Below are 20,143 nucleotides of genomic sequence, written 5' to 3' on the forward strand. Positions count from 1 at the left end.
TTGGTATCCTGGCAGCACTGGAGCATATTACCGAATCCGGGCACGGAATGTGGGTCATTCTTACCGACAGCAAGGCATCATTAGATATGTTGTCGTCATCTCGCCCCAGCATAATAAGCGATTTGCACACCATGACGCTTCAAAAATTCAATCAACTCTTCGCCACTGGTTACAACATCACGTTTCAATGGGTCCCTGGCCACGTAGGCGTGTATGGAAATACCCGAGCAGACGCAGTAGCGAGACGCGCTGGGTCTGATGACACTTCGGCCCTGGCACCTCTGCCGCTTACAGCCTCCACATGCCGTCTATACATACGCCGTCGGTGTGCCACATGTGCTCAGCAGTTCCGTGCTGAAACAACGACTTACAACTCATGCCTACGGTCGATCGACCCATTGATGGAGTTCGTCATCACTTGCCACTGCAGCCGTAAAGAAGAATCCCTTCTCCACTGCCTACGACTCGTACAACCTCACATCTCTTCAAGATGGGTCGGCTAAATTCACCAAACTGTAATGTCTGTGGAGTGGAAGCTGACATCCCACACCTGATCTTGTATTGCCAGCAGCACCTTCAACATAGGGGCGCCCTCCGCTGCCGTCTGCTCCAGATTGGCTGTAACGACTTTTCGTTGGCCGCTCTTCTTGGCCCCGTCTTGCAACCCAAGCAGCGGGCTGTCAATGCCGCTCTCCTCGGTTTTCTCCGAGTCTCAGGACTCGTGAACTGCATGTAACGTTGTGCTAGTGTTTATTCGCTTCTTTCTTTCCTTTTCCTTTCTTGTTGTTTCTTTTTGTCTTTCTTTCCTTCCTTTTTTTTGATTCCCCCGTTTTTGTTTTTTCTTTCCTTCCTTTGTTTCGATTCCCCCTTTTTTTTTCTTCCTTTTCTTTTTGATTCCCCTTTTTGTTTTTTTCTTTCTCCTTCCTTTTCTTTTTCGTTTTCCCCTTCCCCTTTTTCCTCTTTTTCGGAATAGCAAGCCGGCTCTTTGCCTGACTAACCTATCCTTTCTTTTTTTCTTAATAAAGATATTACCCCCCCCCCCCCCCCGTTTTCTACATTCGGTCTCATATACTAGACGTACGCCTTATTTAGGCAACGTTGTTAACCTAAGTTCTTCTATGAAATAAATTAATAATTAATATAATCAATAACACGCAGAATATAGAGGGCATACGTGCAGTTATGGAATTTTGCAACCATGCGAACTTTTATAAAATAGGAAATGTTTTTTAATTACAATATATGACACTATATTCAAGGATAAGGGGGATATAAAGTGGACTACATTATGACCGCACTAGTAACCTCGTGTGGCGTTGTCCTAATTAATTTTGGCTAATGAACTTTATAATTATGGAGGATATAAGTAAACATCTACTCCTGTTGATGTGGTGTGATTGATGATGGTGTCAGAAAAAGAATCGAGCCAATGTTATTCGAGGAAACAGCCTCGAAAATAAAGGCAGACTTCGTGGTCATTTTTGTCGCTTCGCCTGAAGAGCGCTTTCTCTCTTGCGTCCGGGAGCAAAAGAGCTGATGCAGTGCTTCCTGCGACGACGGAAATGCTTGCAGAAGCAGACAGATATATCGGGCTCATGGAGCGCGTAAGGAAAAGCGCCACACCCAACCCCTAGCATGCGCTTTCAGTTTTTTACCGTGCTACCAGGCTCGGATATAGTGATAGACATTTTTGGGAAAGGCCAAAAGTTCGTTTACCTGTGTGATAACGGAAGACCGACCTTGATGATAACTGTATCTGAGGGCGCCGCCCCGTGTGTTGAGTTGATAAAAGGCTGCGCACTTTGCAATAAACGTCTTTGGGTTGTCACCTGCTTTACTGTGTGCGTGTCGTCTCCCTGATGCTCCGCTACCCACGCAAGACTACAACAACTGGCGACGAAGACATTCGGATTCAATTACCTCCAGGTAGGCGAGCACCGCACATCCATTGCTCAATTCAGGCAGTTAAAAGCAAGTAAATAGCAGCGGAGAAAGATGTCGGCCAGGGTAGGAAGATTGCTCGAGTTTGACCAGTCTCACGACAACTTTAACTCCTACATGGAACGATTTGAGCATTATGTGACAGCAAATGATATTTCAGAAGACAAAAAGAAAGCAACGTTCCTCACAGTGATAGGTGCAAAGACATATGAAGTCCTAAAGAACTTAGTCGTTCCGGACGTGCCAGGGAATAAATCCTACCGGGAGCTAAAAGGCCTCTTGGAAGAGCACTATAGTCCAAAACCGTCTATAATTGCAGAACGCTGCAAGTTTAATCGACGTTGCCAGGAAGCGCATGAGAGCGTTGAAGACTTCACATTAGCCCTAAAAGAACTCGCCAGAAAGTGTGAGTTCGATTCGTTTCTGAACGACGCATTGCGTGATAGACTAGTTGCCGGCTTGAAGTGCGAAGAAACGCAAAGAGCACTTTTTGCCATGGACGACTTAACGTTTGAAAAGGCTTGTAAGACGGCACGAGATAAGGAACAGGCCGCAAAACAGACCAGCCAAATGCACCAGCGGTTCCCGCCAGACGTGAACATGGTTAGATTAGATAGCACGAAGACAGCGAACGCACAGCGCCAGAGAAAAACTGGTAAAGCACAAAAGTGTTATCGATGCGGTAAATTCCACGACCCAAATCAGTGTTGGTACAAGGAATATCGCTGTTCATGCTCAAAAGTTGGACACTTGAAGAAAATGTGTCGGTGCAGCAACAATCGGCGGAGAAATGTGAAAAAGGTCGATTGTGTAGAAGAAAGCGTTGAAACCGAGTCAAGTGATGACGCCTTCATGGTATATTCTGTGACCGCTAAAGCTAAGGGATATAGTGTCACCGTCTCAATCGAGGGACAGCCTGTTTCCATGATAGTAGATACAGGAGCATCTGTATCGAATATGCCAAAGCAACTCTACGAAGAGAGATTCAAAAAGCTGCCGTGCCAGCAAACTGAAGTAGTACTGCGAACCTACGCAGGGGGCAAACTGACAGTCGTCGGAAAGCTTCACGTCAACGTGCAGTACGAAGGACAGAGCAAAATACTCCCTGTCGTTGACGACTGCGGCGAAGACCTCCCATTGCTTCTTGGAAGGGATTGGCTGCAAACACTAAAACTCAACTGGAATGGGTTTCTTCACTACGCAACAAAAAAACCCTGCAGTCATCGAGTTGCAAACACTTAAAGACAAATACAGCAGTGTATTTCGTATGTCGCCCGGCGTAGTTCGTAACTTCGAGGCACAGGTCGTGGTCAAAGAAGCTTCGCGACCGGTGTTCTGTAAAGCCAGGGCAGTTCCATTTGCGCTGCGCGAGCAAATCAAGGAGCTTGATTCTTTAGAAAAGGAAGGGATCCTGAAGCGTGTATCTCACAGTGAGTGGGCCACACCACTTGTTTGTGTGCCGAAGAAGAACGGGCAAGGCCTTCGATTATGTGGCGATTACAAAATCACCATAAACCCTGTATTGAAGACGGACTATTACCCGTTGCCACATCCCGAGGAACTATTCGCCAAACTTGTAGGAGGCAACGTGTTTTGCGTGCTGGACCTCGCAGCGGCTTACCAACAAGTAAAGTTGAGTCCGGCGTCGAAGAAACTACTGACGGTCAACACTCCTCTAGACCTGTTCGAATACCAACGGCTTCCGTTTGGGATATCCAGCGCGCCAGCGATTTTTCAGGCCCTCATGGACCAAGTACTAAAAGACATTCCGAAAGTCGGATGCTATATCGATGACTTGATCATCGCAGGGAAAGACTTGGTCGATTGCAAGAAGACGCTGGAAGAAGTGCTATTGAAACTTCAGGAACACGGTCTAACGATAAAGGAGAAAAAGTGTCAGTTCTTCCGGTCGTCTGTGACGTACCTCGGGCACCAGATCACTAGCCAAGGCATCTTCCCGACAGACACGAAGATGAAGGCAATCGTCGAAGCACCGGAGCCTTGCAACAAGACAGAACTTCAGGCGTACTTGGGCCTACTAAATTTCTACGGAAGATTCCTCAGAAATGTATCTACGGTCGCGGCACCTCTCTACGAGCTCCTAAAAAAGTACCAGCCATGGAGGTGGACACCAGCGTGCAAGAGAGCTTTCGAAGACACAAAACAGCTTCTCGTGAAAAGCACATGCCTCGTCTACTACGACGTTCGCAAACCGCTTGGACTAATTTGCGACGCGTCAGCCTACGGCGTGGGAGCCATTATTTTCCACATCATGAGCGACGGCAGCGAAAGACCAATCGCCTTTGCGTCCCGCACGTTGACAGCCTCCGAGAAGAACTACGCACAGTGCGAAAAAGAAGCACTTGCTATTATTTTTGGACTCAAACGTTTCCATCGCTACTTATATGGAAGACATTTTGTAATTTATACCGACCACCAACCGTTACTTGGAATTCTCGCGGCAAACAAGGCTATCCCAGCTTTAGCAGCGGCAAGGATACAGCGCTGGGCGCTCACGCTTTCTGCTTACTCATATGCTCTGCGATATCGTAAAGGTCAAGACATGCAAGCCGCAGACGCATTATCTCTGCTTCCCCTAGCAAGTCAAAAGTGCGACCCCCCACCAGAATGTCTAGCATTCTTCAACGTCTCCCCAATCACCGCAAAAGATATCGCGGAAGCTACGAAACGTGATAAGATCATCAGTCGTGTCGCGGACTACACGCTGAACGGATGGGCCGCATCGTTTGATGAACAGTATCGACCGTTCTTCGCACGGCGAGACGAATTGTCATTGGAGCAAGGGTGTGTTACTTGGGGGACACGTGTCGTCATTCCCGAACAGCTTCGGCCAGCGGTTTTGGCCATACTTCGAGGAGCACCCAGGCATTAACCGAATGAAAATGTTGGCCAGGAACTTCGTATGGTGGCCAGGTCTCGACAGCCAAGTCGAAGAGAAAGTTCGTAAATGTCGAATCTGTCAGGCTGTTCAAGCTGGCGTGCCGACAGTTCCGCATCAGCCATGGACATACCCAGCCAGGATTTGGCAAAGGATTCATCTAGATTTCGCAACACGCACTTCGGTCAACCTTTTAGTTGTCATCGACTCGTATTCAAAATGGGTCGAGGTTTTTAGCATGAAGTCGACCACTACCACAGCAACAATTGCAAGGCTACGGAAGCTTTTCTCAGCCTACGGCTATCCTGAAGAAATTGTAAGTGATAATGGACCACAATTTACCTCGCAAGAGTTTCAAGCATACATGCAAACTCACGGGGTGAAACGCACCAAGACGCCACCATACCACCCGTCATCTAACGGTGCCGCGGAGCGCCTGGTACAGACGACAAAGACGACACTACGAAAGCAAGTCCTTCAGGACCACAACTCTGGTCAGGTTAGACCAATCTCTGAACGTATCGACAGCTTCCTCATGGCGTACAGGAATACGCCGTCTACAGTAACTGGTAAGACACCAGCCGAACTTTTTCTAAAACGTACACCACGTACTATATTATCGCTACTCAAACCAAGCTTCCTAGATGATATGCGCAACAATCAAGGCATTGATCACCAGAAAAGTTTGCATCGCCGCAAGCCCAGATTGTTCAGCGAGGGACAACCAGTCTACGTTAAGACCGTATGAGGAGAAGGTATCGCCTGGGAAGAAGGGGCAATTGTGAGTGTGGTTAGCCCTGTGACGTTTGTGGTGAACGTAAACGAACAGGACCGGTTTGTGCATAGTGATCATCTGCGATGTCGATCAGTGTTTACAGAGACCTTTGCGAAGCATAAGGTGCCAGTGACAAGTACCAGGGCTCCGAGTCCATCTGCCCAGCAGCCGCCGGATGTAGCTGACATCCACCGTCGCGATATTCCGTCTACCCCGCCTCCGGACAAGCAGGCTGCGAACCCGGAAAAGACCCGGAACCCCTCCACTCCGCGTTCTCAGAGGTCACCCAGTGGACAGCCTGCAACGCAAGACGCTGGGAACGATCAACTTGGATTCCCCTCCACATCAGCTACGACGCCGCAACACGAGACACCAGTCATCCGCACAAGTTCCCGCGTTTCAAGACTTCCCGACCGCTACCAAGCACCAGACTTCAGAAAATGAAAAATGTATGTCAGTACATGCTCATGTATTTACTAGTTATGTTTGATGCCTCAAAAGTAAGGGGGAAGGAATGTGATAACGGAAGACCGACCTTGATGATAACTGTATCGGAGGGCACCGCCCCGTGTGTTGAGTTGACAAAAGGCTGCGCATTTTGCAATAAACGTCTTTGGGTTGTCACCTGCTTTACTGTGTGCGTGTCGTCTCCCTGAGGCTCCGCTACCCACGCAAGACTACAACAACCTGGATTTCTCCTGATTTGTTGCAAGGGTGACAGACAAACGTAGGTCACAACTTCAAGCGGCACCTTTTTCTTTGTCGTTTTGCAATAGCGAATCGTTTACCCTTGCCGCGAGGAGGAAACAAATTCTCTTAACAGACGGGCACATGATTCCTACTTTGTTCCTAAACCCCCAGATAAGAACGCCAGCTCAAAGGCTTTTGCGTGATATCTTTATTTTTTGTTTGCTTCTGCAAATTAAACCTTTGGCTCGTCGCAGGGAGCTCAGCTAACTGTAGCAGCTCCTATATATTCTTCATCGCATTGAGGGACAAGAGAGATACTGTGCTTTTTGCAGAATGACAAAAATGACCGCCAAATCTTCCTTTATTTCCGGTGCCATGTCCTCTCGTTATATTGGCTCGATCTTCTTACGCACGCACGCACACAGACACACACACACACACACACACACACACACCTTTTAGAGTTCGTCCATTAGTCGAGTGCTGGAGAGGAACTCGGCAACAACTCGTAGACCTTGCATCTGATGTCAGGGGTCCGACCATGGCCCGAGAATTTTGGCCAAGTCGAACTGGCATTTTCCATGATGGCGCGCTTGCATCGTACTCTCCGCAGACCAGGAGGATGTGATGGAAGTCTTACCCACGGCAACGGCGCCAGCGCCCCAAAATGAGCAGGTGGTGTTTGTTTGTAAGGAAAAAAAAAAAAAAGAGGAGCAGGTGTTGCCTGTGCGCCCAACTGCTATCTTTCATAATTAAAAAGTTCATTAGTCAGAATAAATCGGGACAACGCCTCAGAAGATTACAAGTGCTACCATAACGTTGCCAGCTTCACCCCTGGAATATGTCGTAATTATTGTACCTAAAAAAAGAATAAAAAGAAAATAAATAAATTCTGTTCCATTAATTTTTGTCCGTATTAGCGCGGACACAGCTGTGCAAACGATTCAAACTCTTTCGTTTTCTTTCGTTTTCGAGCATGCAGGTTCTTGTTTCTAAACTATACGCCTTTTCTATGGACCCGGAAACATACATCCGCCTATTTTATTATGCCGCCTATGCGGAGCGGGCTCTCATTTGTCTCGAAGGGCGATAACGATAACAGGGACAGAGACAAAAGGGAGGACACAGGACAGCGCGCACTATAGCAACTTGAGTTCATTATTGAACGCAACCGATAGCGGCTTCTTCTGCTCATAAATCACAGAGCGCAAGGGATGGGGTGGGGGTATCGTTTATCGGAGGAAAGAAAAAAAATAAAGAGAGGGCGGTCTGCCTGCCGAGACGGGCGGCAAGTTGCCACAGAGAGAGAAAAGAAAAAGGCAAGAAAAAAAAAAGGGGGAAACACTGAAAAACGGTACACACCAAGACACACAGTGCAAGGAATGAATCCCGTTCCTTTTGTGTCGATGTCAAGGTAACGGCATATTTCATTAGGCGATGAGACATTTTCGCACTTTAGTGCAGGGGAAGGTAACTGAATCCTTTTGGTTTCCGTTACCGCCTCCGTTACGGGCCCATTTTTGTTTCTGTTTCCGTTTCCGTGACCACCATTAGAGAGTTTTAGGAAACCATGAGCACCTTCCGATTCCTTTTTCCTGTCGCTCACAGCCAATCAGCTATTGCTACACTGATAGCTGATTGGCTGATAGTGTTACGGAAAAGGAGTCTGAGGGCGGTTTCTCACGGTTTCCTAAAACTCCCTTGGTTTCGTTTCCGTATCGGGTTCCGGCACCGCCCCTCCCCCCGGTTTGTTGTATGTATCCCCTCTGTTTTTTTTTTCAAGCCTTGAGACCGTCATAAAACTTAAAGACCTCTACATATATATTCGGAAATATATTTCGGGGGTACGTGCACACAACAGGGAACATTTCTTCTCAAGTACAGTACGTATCTTCTACGAATACATGAACATGGTTTTCACGAATGTTGCACACGCTTACGACTTGCAAGTCACCATGAGCGAAAAGAATTGTTGTTTAAACCGTTGTTTACTTGAACCCCTATTTACTCCTGCATACTATTTACTGATATGTTGCAGTTTGACAATTGATTCCAGCTTTACTTCCTAATTTTAGTTCGCTTCGTTCAGTTTTACTTCGTAAATTTATCTAAATGATACGGTAAAACGTTGTATTGTAACATCTCGGGTCCTGCAGTAGCCGAATTATTATCGGAAATAATTTTCGTTTCAGTTTCTGTTTCAGGTGTTCGGAGTATGAGACAGTATTCTGTTTCTGTTACCGAACCGGCCGGTATAATGTCGTTTCCTCTATAATACCGTTTCCGTTACCTTTCCCTGCTTTACTGCCTCATAATCTTTAAATTAATATGTTTAAATGTCAATGTCACACGGGCGTTCACCTTTGAGATGAAACTAAGATTCATCTCGTGCTTAGAATCCGTCAGTCTTCTCACTATGTGTACTTTCATTTCATTTTATTCCAATTCAAGTTCCAGTTCAAATACATGTAGTAGTTACCTTGCATTAGATATGAGGAGGGTGGGGAAAAAACTGTGCCGAACAGCTTGACAAGCCCAGGCACATACCCAACAACGAAAACACGGGTAAAACAAAGCAAAGTCTCACTACCAAAAAAAAATAAAAATTAAATAAAATCACGGAACTCACGTCAAAAACGAAAATATACAGTCCAGAACTTTCCTTTCTGTCTGGATTATCTTCATGTCGACGTTCCTGCATAGCATCAACATATAGCGAAGTGCAAAGAAAGAAGTTCTTTGTATGCATTCGTCAATGCTTCAAGAACGTTATCAACTTCCCCTTCTTTCCTACCTTTGTCTAAAGAAAGAGTGAGTAATATACGAGCGAGAGAAAAAAAAAGCTAATATGCAGATTTCGGTAATTGTACTTGGCGCTCAGATACTTCACACTTAAAGCATTGTCCACACACACACCCGTCGGCAGCACCCCTCTTGCCTGGCATCACGGAAGTTTGACGGAAGTTAACGAACGAATTTCTATGGCAGCGCATTTTTTTTTCCTGCTAATTCCAGGCTACTTTCCCAGCAGAATATAGAGCTAAGTGTGGGAGTTATTTGAAAATAGCCCAGCATTGGCTACAGCTTTAGGTTGAGAGCATAATTCAGGAAGTACTAGATAGGAAGTGAATTCATTTGTTAGAGATTTTTCTACCGATAGTATTCCCAAGCCACATAGTCCGATTTCAAAGGCGCCAAGTCTGCACAAAGCAATGAGCTAAATGTGGCCTAACCTGAAATAGACAACACTGTAAAGCACGGGCATCCTGCTTCGTAGACGTTGCGTTGTGGAGTATATTGGAGGAATCATTCGGCATAATGGGGTACTGTAAGTCGTAAAACATGGTGTAGACGTGACCATGACAACATGTCATCACATCCAACACACACAAAAGAAATGTGTTCATAATGAGGGGGATGAAATCCGGGCTCTGATATTCGAGATGAACCACGTAAGCAAAGCCGATTTCCCTTAGTTTTCGCAACGACATTAGTATGGGAGCAAAAGTTATGGCGATTTTGGGTGATGCATTTGGGGCACTTTTTTCTGCCCCGAACCCGAGCGGTAAATTCAGGTGGTGCGGTCAGAGCAAGAGCCGAGTGTTCGGGTGATGCACTACGGAGCAGTTCGCTCGCCCCAAGAACAGTTTTTTGGCTCTTGCTGCGAGAGGCCGCCATATATGCGCCTCGCGGGTGTCGTCTGCTTCGTATTGCTCCTGCGGCTGTGTGCCTGTCATCTATTTCTTTGTTGCGTTCACCATTGACGGCATGGATCTTTACGAAAGCAGTAGCGACGAAAATTCAATTGACACCGATACTACGAATGACAAAGAGGAAGCTGTGACCTGCTCGCAAGTAGGTTACCATATCGCAAGCTATGCTTGTGATCAGGCGAAAGTGCGGGACGACGCCAACGTCGCTGCCGGACATATGTGTATATATATTGAGGTCTCTTATGAGACTATGACTAGACAGCAATGGCTACAAGGCGACAGGAACTCCTCGTTGCTCCATCTAGTTGACCCGGGTCTGAAATTTAGAGTTCCGTCCACGTTACCTCGGTCGGTCTATCCAGACGCTCTTGCACAGGTTCCGTCTGAACGTGCCATACGGGCGCCAATTCCTCCATAAAATTGGGAAGTTGATTCAGCGAACCTGCACACTTTGTGCAGCCGTGGAGGACACTGAGCACGTTTTCGTGCACTGTTCTAGATACGCACCTCAAAGGGCTACCGTGAAATCTGATCTCGACCGACTGGACAAAAGCAACTTTGACCTCGTAAAAGTGCTGAGTCATTGGCCACCCGACAAGAGGGGTGCTGCCTTGTCAGCGCTTGTGACATTTATTCAGAGGTGTGCGTTGGAGTCAGTCTATTAGGACCGTGTCATTCATTGTGCGCTACGTTAACCGGTGACTTGGCCTTTGGCCGATAGTTATCGCGAAAGCGGGGGTTTCTCTTTTCTATTTTTTCCCCCAGTGAGAGTAGCCGAATTTGTCGTGTGACGAATTCAATCTCTCCCTATTATTTTTTTTTTTTTTTCATCAACGGGTGCCGTGTGGTGAGCTTTCATCGCACGTTAAAGAACCCTCAGGTGGGCAAAAGCAATCCACAGGCCGACCGCTGTGGCGTCGCATGATCTCAGTTGTCTCGCGACGTAAACCCCCAATTATAATAAAATCCGTCCATCTTTTGTAGCAATTTCGTTTTGTCGCATTTCATAGTACTCGCTTTGGGCACAGTCTGCAGCTCTAGCTGTCTCAGCAAGGTTCTGCGTTGGTTGCCTGGCGTCTGCTGTGGAAAAACCAAGCAACAAGATAAAATTCGCCACGTTTGTTTTTTATTTTTTCTACGACGAGTAAGAAATTTTTACAAAAAATATACAGTACAGGGGTTCCCGAAGTGGCCGTTTCACTGACGCACATCGGTATTGGCATGGCACAACAGAAGTCCTGAAACAGGCCATGAAAAATTCTCGACTATTAGAATATTTGAAAAAGTTTCGTGAAGAGTTAGTTGGTATTCCTTGTGGCGAATTCCGCTGGTCGTGTCTAGTGTGCCGGTGTAGGTTCGGTATAGAAACGAACGGAACGACCAATGAAACGCGACGCACGTTGCAAAGAAGCAGCCAGAGCACACTCAATCCAGTATGAGCTCTTCTGCACTACAACGACCAGTGGGCTTCGTCCTTTGGAAGTATTCCTTTGTTCCGGGCGCTGCTGCTGCGAAAACACTGCAGTACAGGAAATGTCGGGCACCAGAGGGTAAGACAAACATACGCCACAAAGCGCATTGTCGGTGTGTAACTTGTGTTGTCTTGTGTGTTTGTCTTACGCCTGTTGTCTGACATGTCCTTCCTATACCTTCACAGCAGCGCTTGGCACAACGAAGTACGCATTAGAATATTCTACGCTCGAAAGCGTACATTTCACCTGTAATAAGTACTCTCGCACACAAGCGTACACATACATAATCGTATAGGATGATGTGATGGGCCATTCACTGTAATCAGTGCAGTGGTACATAACAGTGTGAAACTGGGATCCAAAATAGTAATATAAATAGGTATTCGTCCACTTTTCACTTCATTCTCCTCCTCTGTTCACAACGCGCACATTCTAAAGCTGATTAGGGCTTCCGTTTCGTCTTGCGGCGAACGATTTACGCAGAGTGATCACAAAATTCCCTGCCGAGGTGTCCACGGTTATGTCTGCTCAGTTTTCTTATTCCATGTACCAGACTCTTCTATTTGCAGACCGTGGAGAATGTTACCCCTTATGACACATATTACGGTGAGAAACTCGCTAGCCTCGAAATGGCACTAATACACGCTGAGCGTCTGGTGTCTGTGCTCGAGGTCAGACACTTCTCTTCAGGTGTTCTAAAACCTAGAAAATCAATTTCGCTATGAGAATAAACTCTGTCCTGACTTGAAGTGCACGACAGGAATATTCCTGCACGTAAAGTCATCTTACTTTGGGTCGGCGTATTGTTCTTCCTGTAATTTTGGCATTGGAGCAGTTGGAGCAATTGGCTTACATTGACATAAAAATGTGGTTCATCGTTTCCCTTTTCAATAGTTACTGGGTGGTTGACTTAAAGAAAAATATGGAGAGGTTGGCCCAATTACTAAAATTACCGCCTACTACTAAAATTATTGAATTGTTTAAGTTGCATCTTATGTTTGTGCGAGATATGTTACAGTCGACGGAGCAGATATATTATAATATGTAGGTACTCGACTATAGTTGTAGAGCAGCGCTTTATTCGCAACTCCGAGTATAGATAGATATGACAAATATTTTCATGAAGGCGATGAGTCCCCTAACACTGAACACAGCCGAGCTGAATGGTCGTAATCGTAGAGTATGCTAATGCCTCAGTGATTTTTTTTTACATCCAGCCAGTCTGCCTTGCCTTGTCACTGCCTCTAACCACCTCTTGTAAGCGTCAGTCGTAAGGAACTTGATTTCTGTATCTCCGTCCCCTCGACGGGTTATCACTCATGTCTGGTGCGCAATGTTGAGTGAAACCATAGATTGAGAAGTTACCCATCAAAAAGAACTCGTTACGAGTTAAGTTACCGTGTGAAAAATGTAACTAAGTTAATAACGGAGTTCTTCAGCCTGAAACGCAACTCGCACTTACTGAGTTACTTAAAAAAAAAGAACCAGTTACTTCCGAGTTACTTCGGACACAAAATAGCATTAAGCAGGTGCAGTTGGGTTAGACATTGAGTTGCCTGCGGGAGTGCAACACGCTTAGATCGTTTTCGTTTATGTCCAACATTAGACTTCTCCCTGTTTGTAAACAAATGACGCCATAGTGTTTGACAGCTCCACAAATTTGGTAGAGTTGAACTGCGCTCGAAGCTAGAGGTGAACAAAGTCACGCCCGAAAGCCACGGTCTTGAGGGGACTACGATGGTCCCTGGAGAGGACACGTCCTCCGGTCCTACTTTTCTTTCAATAGGAGGCAGCGAACAAGTGCACGTTCGTGGAACCCAGCCCTCTCCTTCCGATTTGTTTCGGGGTCAGTCTGTCTACCAACGTCATGATGACGTTTCTCTGGTAGAGGACTAAACTCTGCATCTTACTCCCTGTGGGCGCACACTGCTTCAGCTTCATTTCAATGGCAGCGGTTCTTACTTCCTGAATAAAATACTGTCATTGATTGAATATCACGTTTTAGGGCAAAAAATGCCATGAAGGAACCGGAGAGAAACCAAGAAAATATGTAGACGTTAGCGAAAAGCGAATTAAAAGTAACTTGGAACTTAACTTACTTTGACAAAGCTACCTGAAAAAGGAATGAGTTCCTCTGGAAGTTACCACGGCGCAAAAGTACCGAGTTAAGTTACAAGTTACCAAAAAAGGAACGTAGTTACAGTAACGAGTTACCTCGCACTCTGAGTAAAACGAAAATCGCAAACAACTGCATTCTATAACTGTCATTGACTTCTCGTACCTCGGATAGAATTGCCTCACGAATTACGTTAATGCTCACCTTGCGCATTCGAAGAGAAAGGCTTACACAGTGAGTTCTTGCGGCACATTTCACCAGCCTTTACCGTAGCCGCCATATCCACCACCGTAGCCTCCGCCGTAGCCTCCGCCGTAGCCACCGCCGTAGCCTCCGCCGTAGCCTCCGCCGTAGCCACCGCCGTAGCCACCGCCGTAGCCACCGCCAAATCCGTGACCGCCGCCGTAGCCGCCACCGAGACCGCCGTAGCCGCCACCGAGACCGCCGAAGCCACCTCCGAAACCGCCGAGGCCACCTCCGAAACCTCCGCCGCTAGCAACAACGGCTGTGCCAACGGAAACGACGGGCCTGACCACGTGGGAAACGTGTGCAACAGGCTGCTTGACGTAGCTGACCACTGGTTTTGTGACGTATCCAACGCTCACGACGGGCTTCTTGACGTAGGACACCTTGGCGACAGGAACAGCAACAGCATGGCCTCCACCATGGCCGTAGCCACCATACCCTCCAAGGCCCCCTCCACCAAAATGGCCTCCATAGCCACCACCGTAACCACCGAAGCCTCCACCCAAACCTCCCGCGCAAGCGCAGGCAATGAAGGCAGCCAGAACAATCTGAAATAAAGTCATCATCATGGCTGCTATAAGGCGTCTTTGATTACAAATACCCATGGTCCGCTCGCATGAACGTTGAGGAATTTCCTCGGTGCTGCCCTGAGTAGTTTTGCAAGTGCCCTATGAACGAATAGAGTTGAGGACAGTAGCGTGTCCCGAAGCACTACTGAAGCTACCGAGGACACCACTGAGGAATTTCCTCAACATTCGTGCAAGCTGGTCCATATACCTTTCTTCGACGGATATAAATTCTCTTTAGAGGGCTCAACAAGTTTCGGTTCTTCTTTTCAGTTTGCGGCATTAATGTAAGGAGGTACAGATTCGAGGCATCCATTAACATTTATCCATAGTTAAAAAGCATGAGCGTGAGCAAAAAAAAACAAACAAAAAACGCAAACACAGCAGATGAAGTTGAAACGTTCAAGTGTTGTGTTCGTGTTGTCTTTGTTGAGCTGTTGTCTATGGAGTTCCTCCACCAGCTTGCCAGTATCTACACGATTTTATCTGCCATTAACATTTCCAAGGATATAGGGTTCAACATGCTATGAACCTCCACTAGGCCTCGGAGTCCACGTGGAGCTTCTAGTTTGTTGAGCTCATTAGTGGGAGAAAGCTCTTGTATGGATGCGTAAATGGTTGTTAGACTAACGCTTACAACGGAGTTGACAGTGATCCCGTGGTACACCACGTGCAACAACGTGTGTAACACTATTTCCACTGCCAAATAAAATAATACGCCAACGACAGAAACTCACGAGAGTCTTCATGTTGTATCCAAGTTGTTCCACTCTGGCTAGCAGTGATATCTGGTAAATGCGTGCGAGGTCCTTTTATATGAAAGTTATTCGGTCAGAGAGTGCATGATGACCCAGTCGGAGGGGATTTAGGTGGGGCGTGTCTGCGGATATTAGAGTAGAAAAGTTTCATTTTTCATATCCGGAAGCAGAGTAGCACCCTGCGCACCCGTGCGAAAAAAACAAAAACAAACAAATCAAAAGACAGAAAAGCTGGGGCTGTCCTCCGCGTGACACTCGTCAGTTCGCCCCGGAGCGTCGGTTCGTCCTATTTGCAAGTTTCGCTCCGTAATGTTTTCGCTTTTCTTTGTAGATTCGAGGAGACGCCGACGGAGGGTATAGCCGAGTTATTATTATGATTATTTTTTTTTCGAGGAAGGCAATCATTCCGGTGTTGTAGATCGGAAGTAGTTGCAATAAATTATTCTGCCTGGGGTCATTAAGATTGCCTCCTGATGCAGGGTGCCAAATAATTCTAGGGTATAAATGCCCAGCAGAAATCATGCGTCCGAACTCCCTTTTACAGCGTAAGATCTGGATCTCCGTTTACGCATATATTCATCCACGTAGCTGGCAGCACTGGCTATGCGAGAGAATATCGGGCCTCGCATGTGCTTTGCCAATCTGCATCACAATTTTGCCCCTATACATTCTACGTCCTATGGCATCTCAGTTGATGATTGAGAAAAAAGGAAAGCGAAAGGCTTTTCCCTTTTTTCTCGTCAGGTATATCGTTATTAACAGGTATCCCGTTTTTCGCATTTTCTTCAGTTTAGGAGACAGAGGAAGATACGATTTACATTTATTGCCATAGCAATTGTGCGTTGTATAGTTGTTCGCTGAACATTCTGTGGTACATTTTTGAACGTGTCGTTATAACTTTCTTAGTTCGGTGCTTTACACACAGATTCGATGAACACCAGTCATCTGTCTAAAATTTTTAAACGAAAATTAATATTGTTGTTATAACAAGCTGCACATTTCTAGGGGACAAGAGGATTACTACTACTACTACTACTAAATCATGACTATGGCCTGGGGTGATTCACCGCTTGAGAGCAGTACACTACCCCATTACACGAGAAGAGTGAGATGAGAAATATGAAAATGAAGTTATGTGCAAGTACAACTCTTGAACTCCCGTCCTCTGGTTGCTCAACGCTACGTCACACAAAAGGAAGAAGGACATGAAAGAAGCGCCAGTGGTCCTTGAGATGCAGGCAAGAGGATTACGAGCCTTGCAACACTTTGCAAATTTGATTCCCAACATGTGAAGTTCGCAACTCCCGCATCTCACATCTCTACAACGAGTGGAAGAACAAACGTAGGTGAGGTGATTTCAACAAACATGTTGCTCGTTGCTGTACCTGTACCTGTTAGTCAAAAGATCATTTTAGAAATATCTTTTGAGCACCTCAAGGAGGTAATTATGATTAGGGAGGAACTGAAGTATCGTAATAACGCCAAATAGTTCGAGCAAGTTCTTGCTGATCATAATTTAAGACCAGAAGAGAATGGCTACACCCATCATCTTGATATTTGCCGTTAGATGGGGGCTGATTCAAGCTGCAAAGCTGAAACCCAGTGCGATGTGCTTGAAAATCGTGCGCACAGATAGAACCTCGTCTGTTACGGCATTAATGACCACCGTATTAATGACAACGTTTCTGAAACATGGGCTCAGTCATAATGCAAGATTTCCCTGCACCGGCTGTGCTGTCTCATGTTTTCCCTGGGTTTTCCGAAGACTTTCCGTCGAATTTCGGCACAGTTCCCCCTGAAGTCGGCCAGGACGCATACTAACCCCTCTGTCCCTCACTCCTTCCTGCTGTTCTCTCTCCATCCGTCCACGTCTGTACGCCGCTCATAGCCACAGTTGCTTCGCGGCGCTAACACGGAATGAAAAAAAAAATCCAAGATTACAGAAGTTTGCTCCACCACTTTGCGCACGAACAAAAATCGTCCTGTCATATCGTTAAAGTTCAGGGCTTGCACTACGGACTATAGACCTCGTGTCCTCAGGATGTTCACGAATTTATGCTGTTGCAATCCACGTGTCCCACACCGTATTGTCCCAGATTATTGTTTCTTTATGTGAAGCGGAAGCATTGTAAAACTAATTTCTAATTTTGAGAAGTATGACGCCATAGGCCAATTTTCTCTTACCGTCGGCCATGTTTTGGTTTCGTTATATCACAGTCCTATGTATGTCATGCGTGATGGGGAGAGAGGTGGTCTTCGTGTCTTTCTCTCGTGTTACCTTACGGGATGGAAGCATCGCAGCTCGACCGTGAAAATTATTCTCGTTCAAGTGAATAATCAGCGCGAATTTGTATCCCGTTCCGTTGTACAAGTCACGGATATGGTGTGGTGACGATCTGTTGAGCGCTGCAAGAACCGAACGCACAGGAAAGAAGTTGGTATCACGTTCTACTAGCAAGTTCTGAGAAGGCTAGCTCACAGACACTTGCTTACATGCTTTCGGTTGGCCACATTCTCCGCTAGAGATCACGTTATAGACCTTATTTCATCCGTCGCACAGAAATGTTTCAACGTTCGCCTCCATTACACAGGCAGAGAGGCGTCACAAAGCCTCCAGAAGGAATAGATGTTGACAAAACTTCTGCAGTTTACGCTGAGCTAAACGTATCTGCAATGCATGCATGTTACACTCGAATGTAAACAAACAGAGCATTGAAATAATTTACCTATTTATCGGGCATAACCTTTACTATAAAAGCAGTGTCCTACATCAGCGTTTCCCGAACTTCTCGTTGTGTCGGACCCCCCAAAACAATGAGAATCCGCTCGAGGACCCCCGTTAAGTATGATTCATGTTGACATAAATAAGGCGCGTGACGAAAGAAAAACAAACAAACAAACAAACAAGGCACCGCCATGCAGGAAATGAGAAGGTAGTTATTTCTGCCTTCTTTAGTATTATATACCGTCATATATCAATATCGTCCCCTTCAGAGATGACGCGACCAGCACTCGCCAAGACGGCTTCTGGCTGTCTTCGATCGACGCGGACCACACTTTGGGGGCCACTGTCCTACAGTACTGAGTGTGCACTAGAGCTCTGCACGGGCCGACTTTTCCGGGCCCATCGAAACATGGCCCGACCGGCCCGGGCCTTCCTGTTTTTATACGACGGCCCGACTCGGTGAATAGAGCCCGGCCTAGCATTTCCAGCCGTGACTTGCGCGTTTCTAGAGCTTATCAAACAAATTTATAAGTAAATTTATAAGAAGCGAAGACAAGGCCACAAACATACAAGAACGACCGGTTTAAAGGGGCACTAAAATGCAACAAGTTCACTTCAAATTACGTTACACGCTATGTTAATTTCGTACTTGTTATGAACTTTGATTCCGTTTCGAAGCTACAATAATAATTATACCGGACTCTTTCTTGCTTCGGCGCTAAGCAGTGAACGACGCTCCAGCTCGTGCATCCGTGTTTTTAGCACGACCTACTAGATTATAACGACCATGTCACAATCAGCAAACCCTATGAGGTGCCTGTCCGCACGATCCGCCAGGGGCGCTACTGACGCACCCTGGCAGACTGGCGCACGATTGGACGATGGAAATTTGAATTTTGAACTCGCAGAAGCGTATATACGACAACCGTAGCAGACGACAGCGATAGCTCCTATGAAAACGCGTAGAATGATGATAATAATCAACCTCAGAATTAAACATCTGTGGAAGTCTACAGCTTGTACAGAAATACTAAGGTAAGCTGAAGTACAAAGTATTGTAGAAGTTGAGGAAGCAATAACAAGGACGATCAGAAGCGCCACCGCTGCCTTCCAAAAATGCGGCGCATGGGAGGGGTGCGCCTGACGTGGTCGTTATAATCTAGTAGGTCGTGGTTTTTAGTCTAACATGCGCGTGCACGCGCGTGCCGCGCCATGGAGCATTCCCGGTAGGCCTGTTCCTACATATAGGGATTCGCTGTATAGCTATGTATCGCGCTACAAAACAGCGCTATATTTTCCTCCTCGCAGTGCTGCAAACAGCTAAAAAATAGCCCCTGCCGGCCGATAGATGGAGCACACAAGGATCTAATTGTTAACTTAGCGTTCACTGCGGAGCCTCCTGGTACTACGGCAGACAGTTACATGTTACATTACGCGACTGATCCACCATATCAGCGGAAGGGATTACAAGGCACTCTTTTCCTCTTGCTTTGTTGTATTAACTTCACCCTCTAGATTGCCTTATCATCTTGAGAACAGTTTCCGCGTGTTATCTGTTATTTGTGCGTGTGATAGCAGACAGATCGCCAGTTTCATTCAACATCCCAAGCAGCGCAATGCACTGAAAGTCCAGTGCAATAGGGGTGGTCGGTCTTATCAGCGCTCATCAGCGCTCTTTAGCTTCACGAGTCTGTTCAAGGCCTAACCACCTACCCGTCCACCCCTATTGCACTCGACTTTCAGTACTTTGTGCTGCTTGGGGCAGAACCTCACGAACACATCAGATGTTTCCGCCCTTCGTTGTGGAACCGCGGAGAAAAAAAGAAGGAAGGAAGAACAGTAACTGATTGAGCAGACCTTCTACATGAATTTGAAAAACAGTCACTGACCTATTGAGAAAGCAATGGAGTGGTATCCAGTCAGAAAATTCTGTCCCACGGATCTCCATCGGATATACTTTCACGGAGATACGGATATCCGCAGAATAATGAAATTTCTCCAGCGTGCATACTACGGAGATCCACTTGGCCGAGCGTGGAACTTCCTACCACTTTGCGGACATAACCAGGAGATACGGACGTAAGCAGAAGCTCTCTGGGATGCAGCGTGTACCTCGAGCGATTGTTACTTTTTTATTTTTTAGTGGTTAGTATAGGCTTTGTAGTAGAATATAAAGCGTCTTTCCGCCATTTTTTCACACCATCCACCTTCGCCGGTGATTTTGTTTTCTGTTGCTCCGCTT

The 20,143-nt window shown here is 46.4% G+C and overlaps 3 protein-coding genes across 3 annotated transcripts; 2 read left to right on the forward strand and 1 right to left on the reverse strand.

The window, feature by feature from the left end:
• Positions 1–1,835: 1,835 nt before the first annotated feature.
• On the forward strand, positions 1,836–3,191 carry LOC135398131 (uncharacterized). Its single transcript, XM_064629562.1, has one exon. It carries the CDS (start codon positions 1,996–1,998, stop codon positions 3,181–3,183), a length of 1,188 nt encoding a protein of 395 aa, XP_064485632.1. The 5' UTR covers positions 1,836–1,995; the 3' UTR covers positions 3,184–3,191.
• Positions 3,192–4,844: 1,653 nt separating this feature from the next.
• LOC135384572 (uncharacterized protein K02A2.6-like) lies at positions 4,845–6,059 on the forward strand. The gene is made up of 2 exons (XM_064613789.1): positions 4,845–5,409; positions 5,719–6,059. Exons 1-2 carry the CDS (start codon positions 4,845–4,847, stop codon positions 6,057–6,059), a joined length of 906 nt encoding a protein of 301 aa, XP_064469859.1.
• Positions 6,060–11,192: 5,133 nt separating this feature from the next.
• Positions 11,193–15,291, reverse strand: LOC135398140 (uncharacterized). The gene is made up of 3 exons (XM_064629573.1): positions 15,156–15,291; positions 13,811–14,400; positions 11,193–11,256 (listed from the first exon to the last, which is right to left on the reverse strand). Exons 1-2 carry the CDS (start codon positions 15,165–15,167, stop codon positions 13,861–13,863), a joined length of 552 nt encoding a protein of 183 aa, XP_064485643.1. The 5' UTR covers positions 15,168–15,291; the 3' UTR covers positions 11,193–11,256; positions 13,811–13,860.
• Positions 15,292–20,143: the final 4,852 nt, after the last annotated feature.

Source organism: Ornithodoros turicata, chromosome 1 (assembly GCF_037126465.1).
Source record: "Ornithodoros turicata isolate Travis chromosome 1, ASM3712646v1, whole genome shotgun sequence".
In the NCBI taxonomy this organism is placed as follows: domain Eukaryota; kingdom Metazoa; phylum Arthropoda; class Arachnida; order Ixodida; family Argasidae; genus Ornithodoros; species Ornithodoros turicata.

What these genes read in the sequence shown, in the direction of transcription:
- LOC135384572 (XM_064613789.1), top strand. Translation starts at nt 4,845, where the DNA reads ATGTTGGCCAGGAACTTCGTATGGTGGCCAGGTCTCGACAGCCAAGTC. An exon ending in TACGCCGTCTACAGTAACTG is followed by an intron (nt 5,410 to 5,718) that starts GTAAGACACCAG and finishes CAGTGTTTACAG; the next exon opens with AGACCTTTGCGAAGCATAAG.
- LOC135398131 (XM_064629562.1), top strand. Translation starts at nt 1,996, where the DNA reads ATGTCGGCCAGGGTAGGAAGATTGCTCGAGTTTGACCAGTCTCACGAC.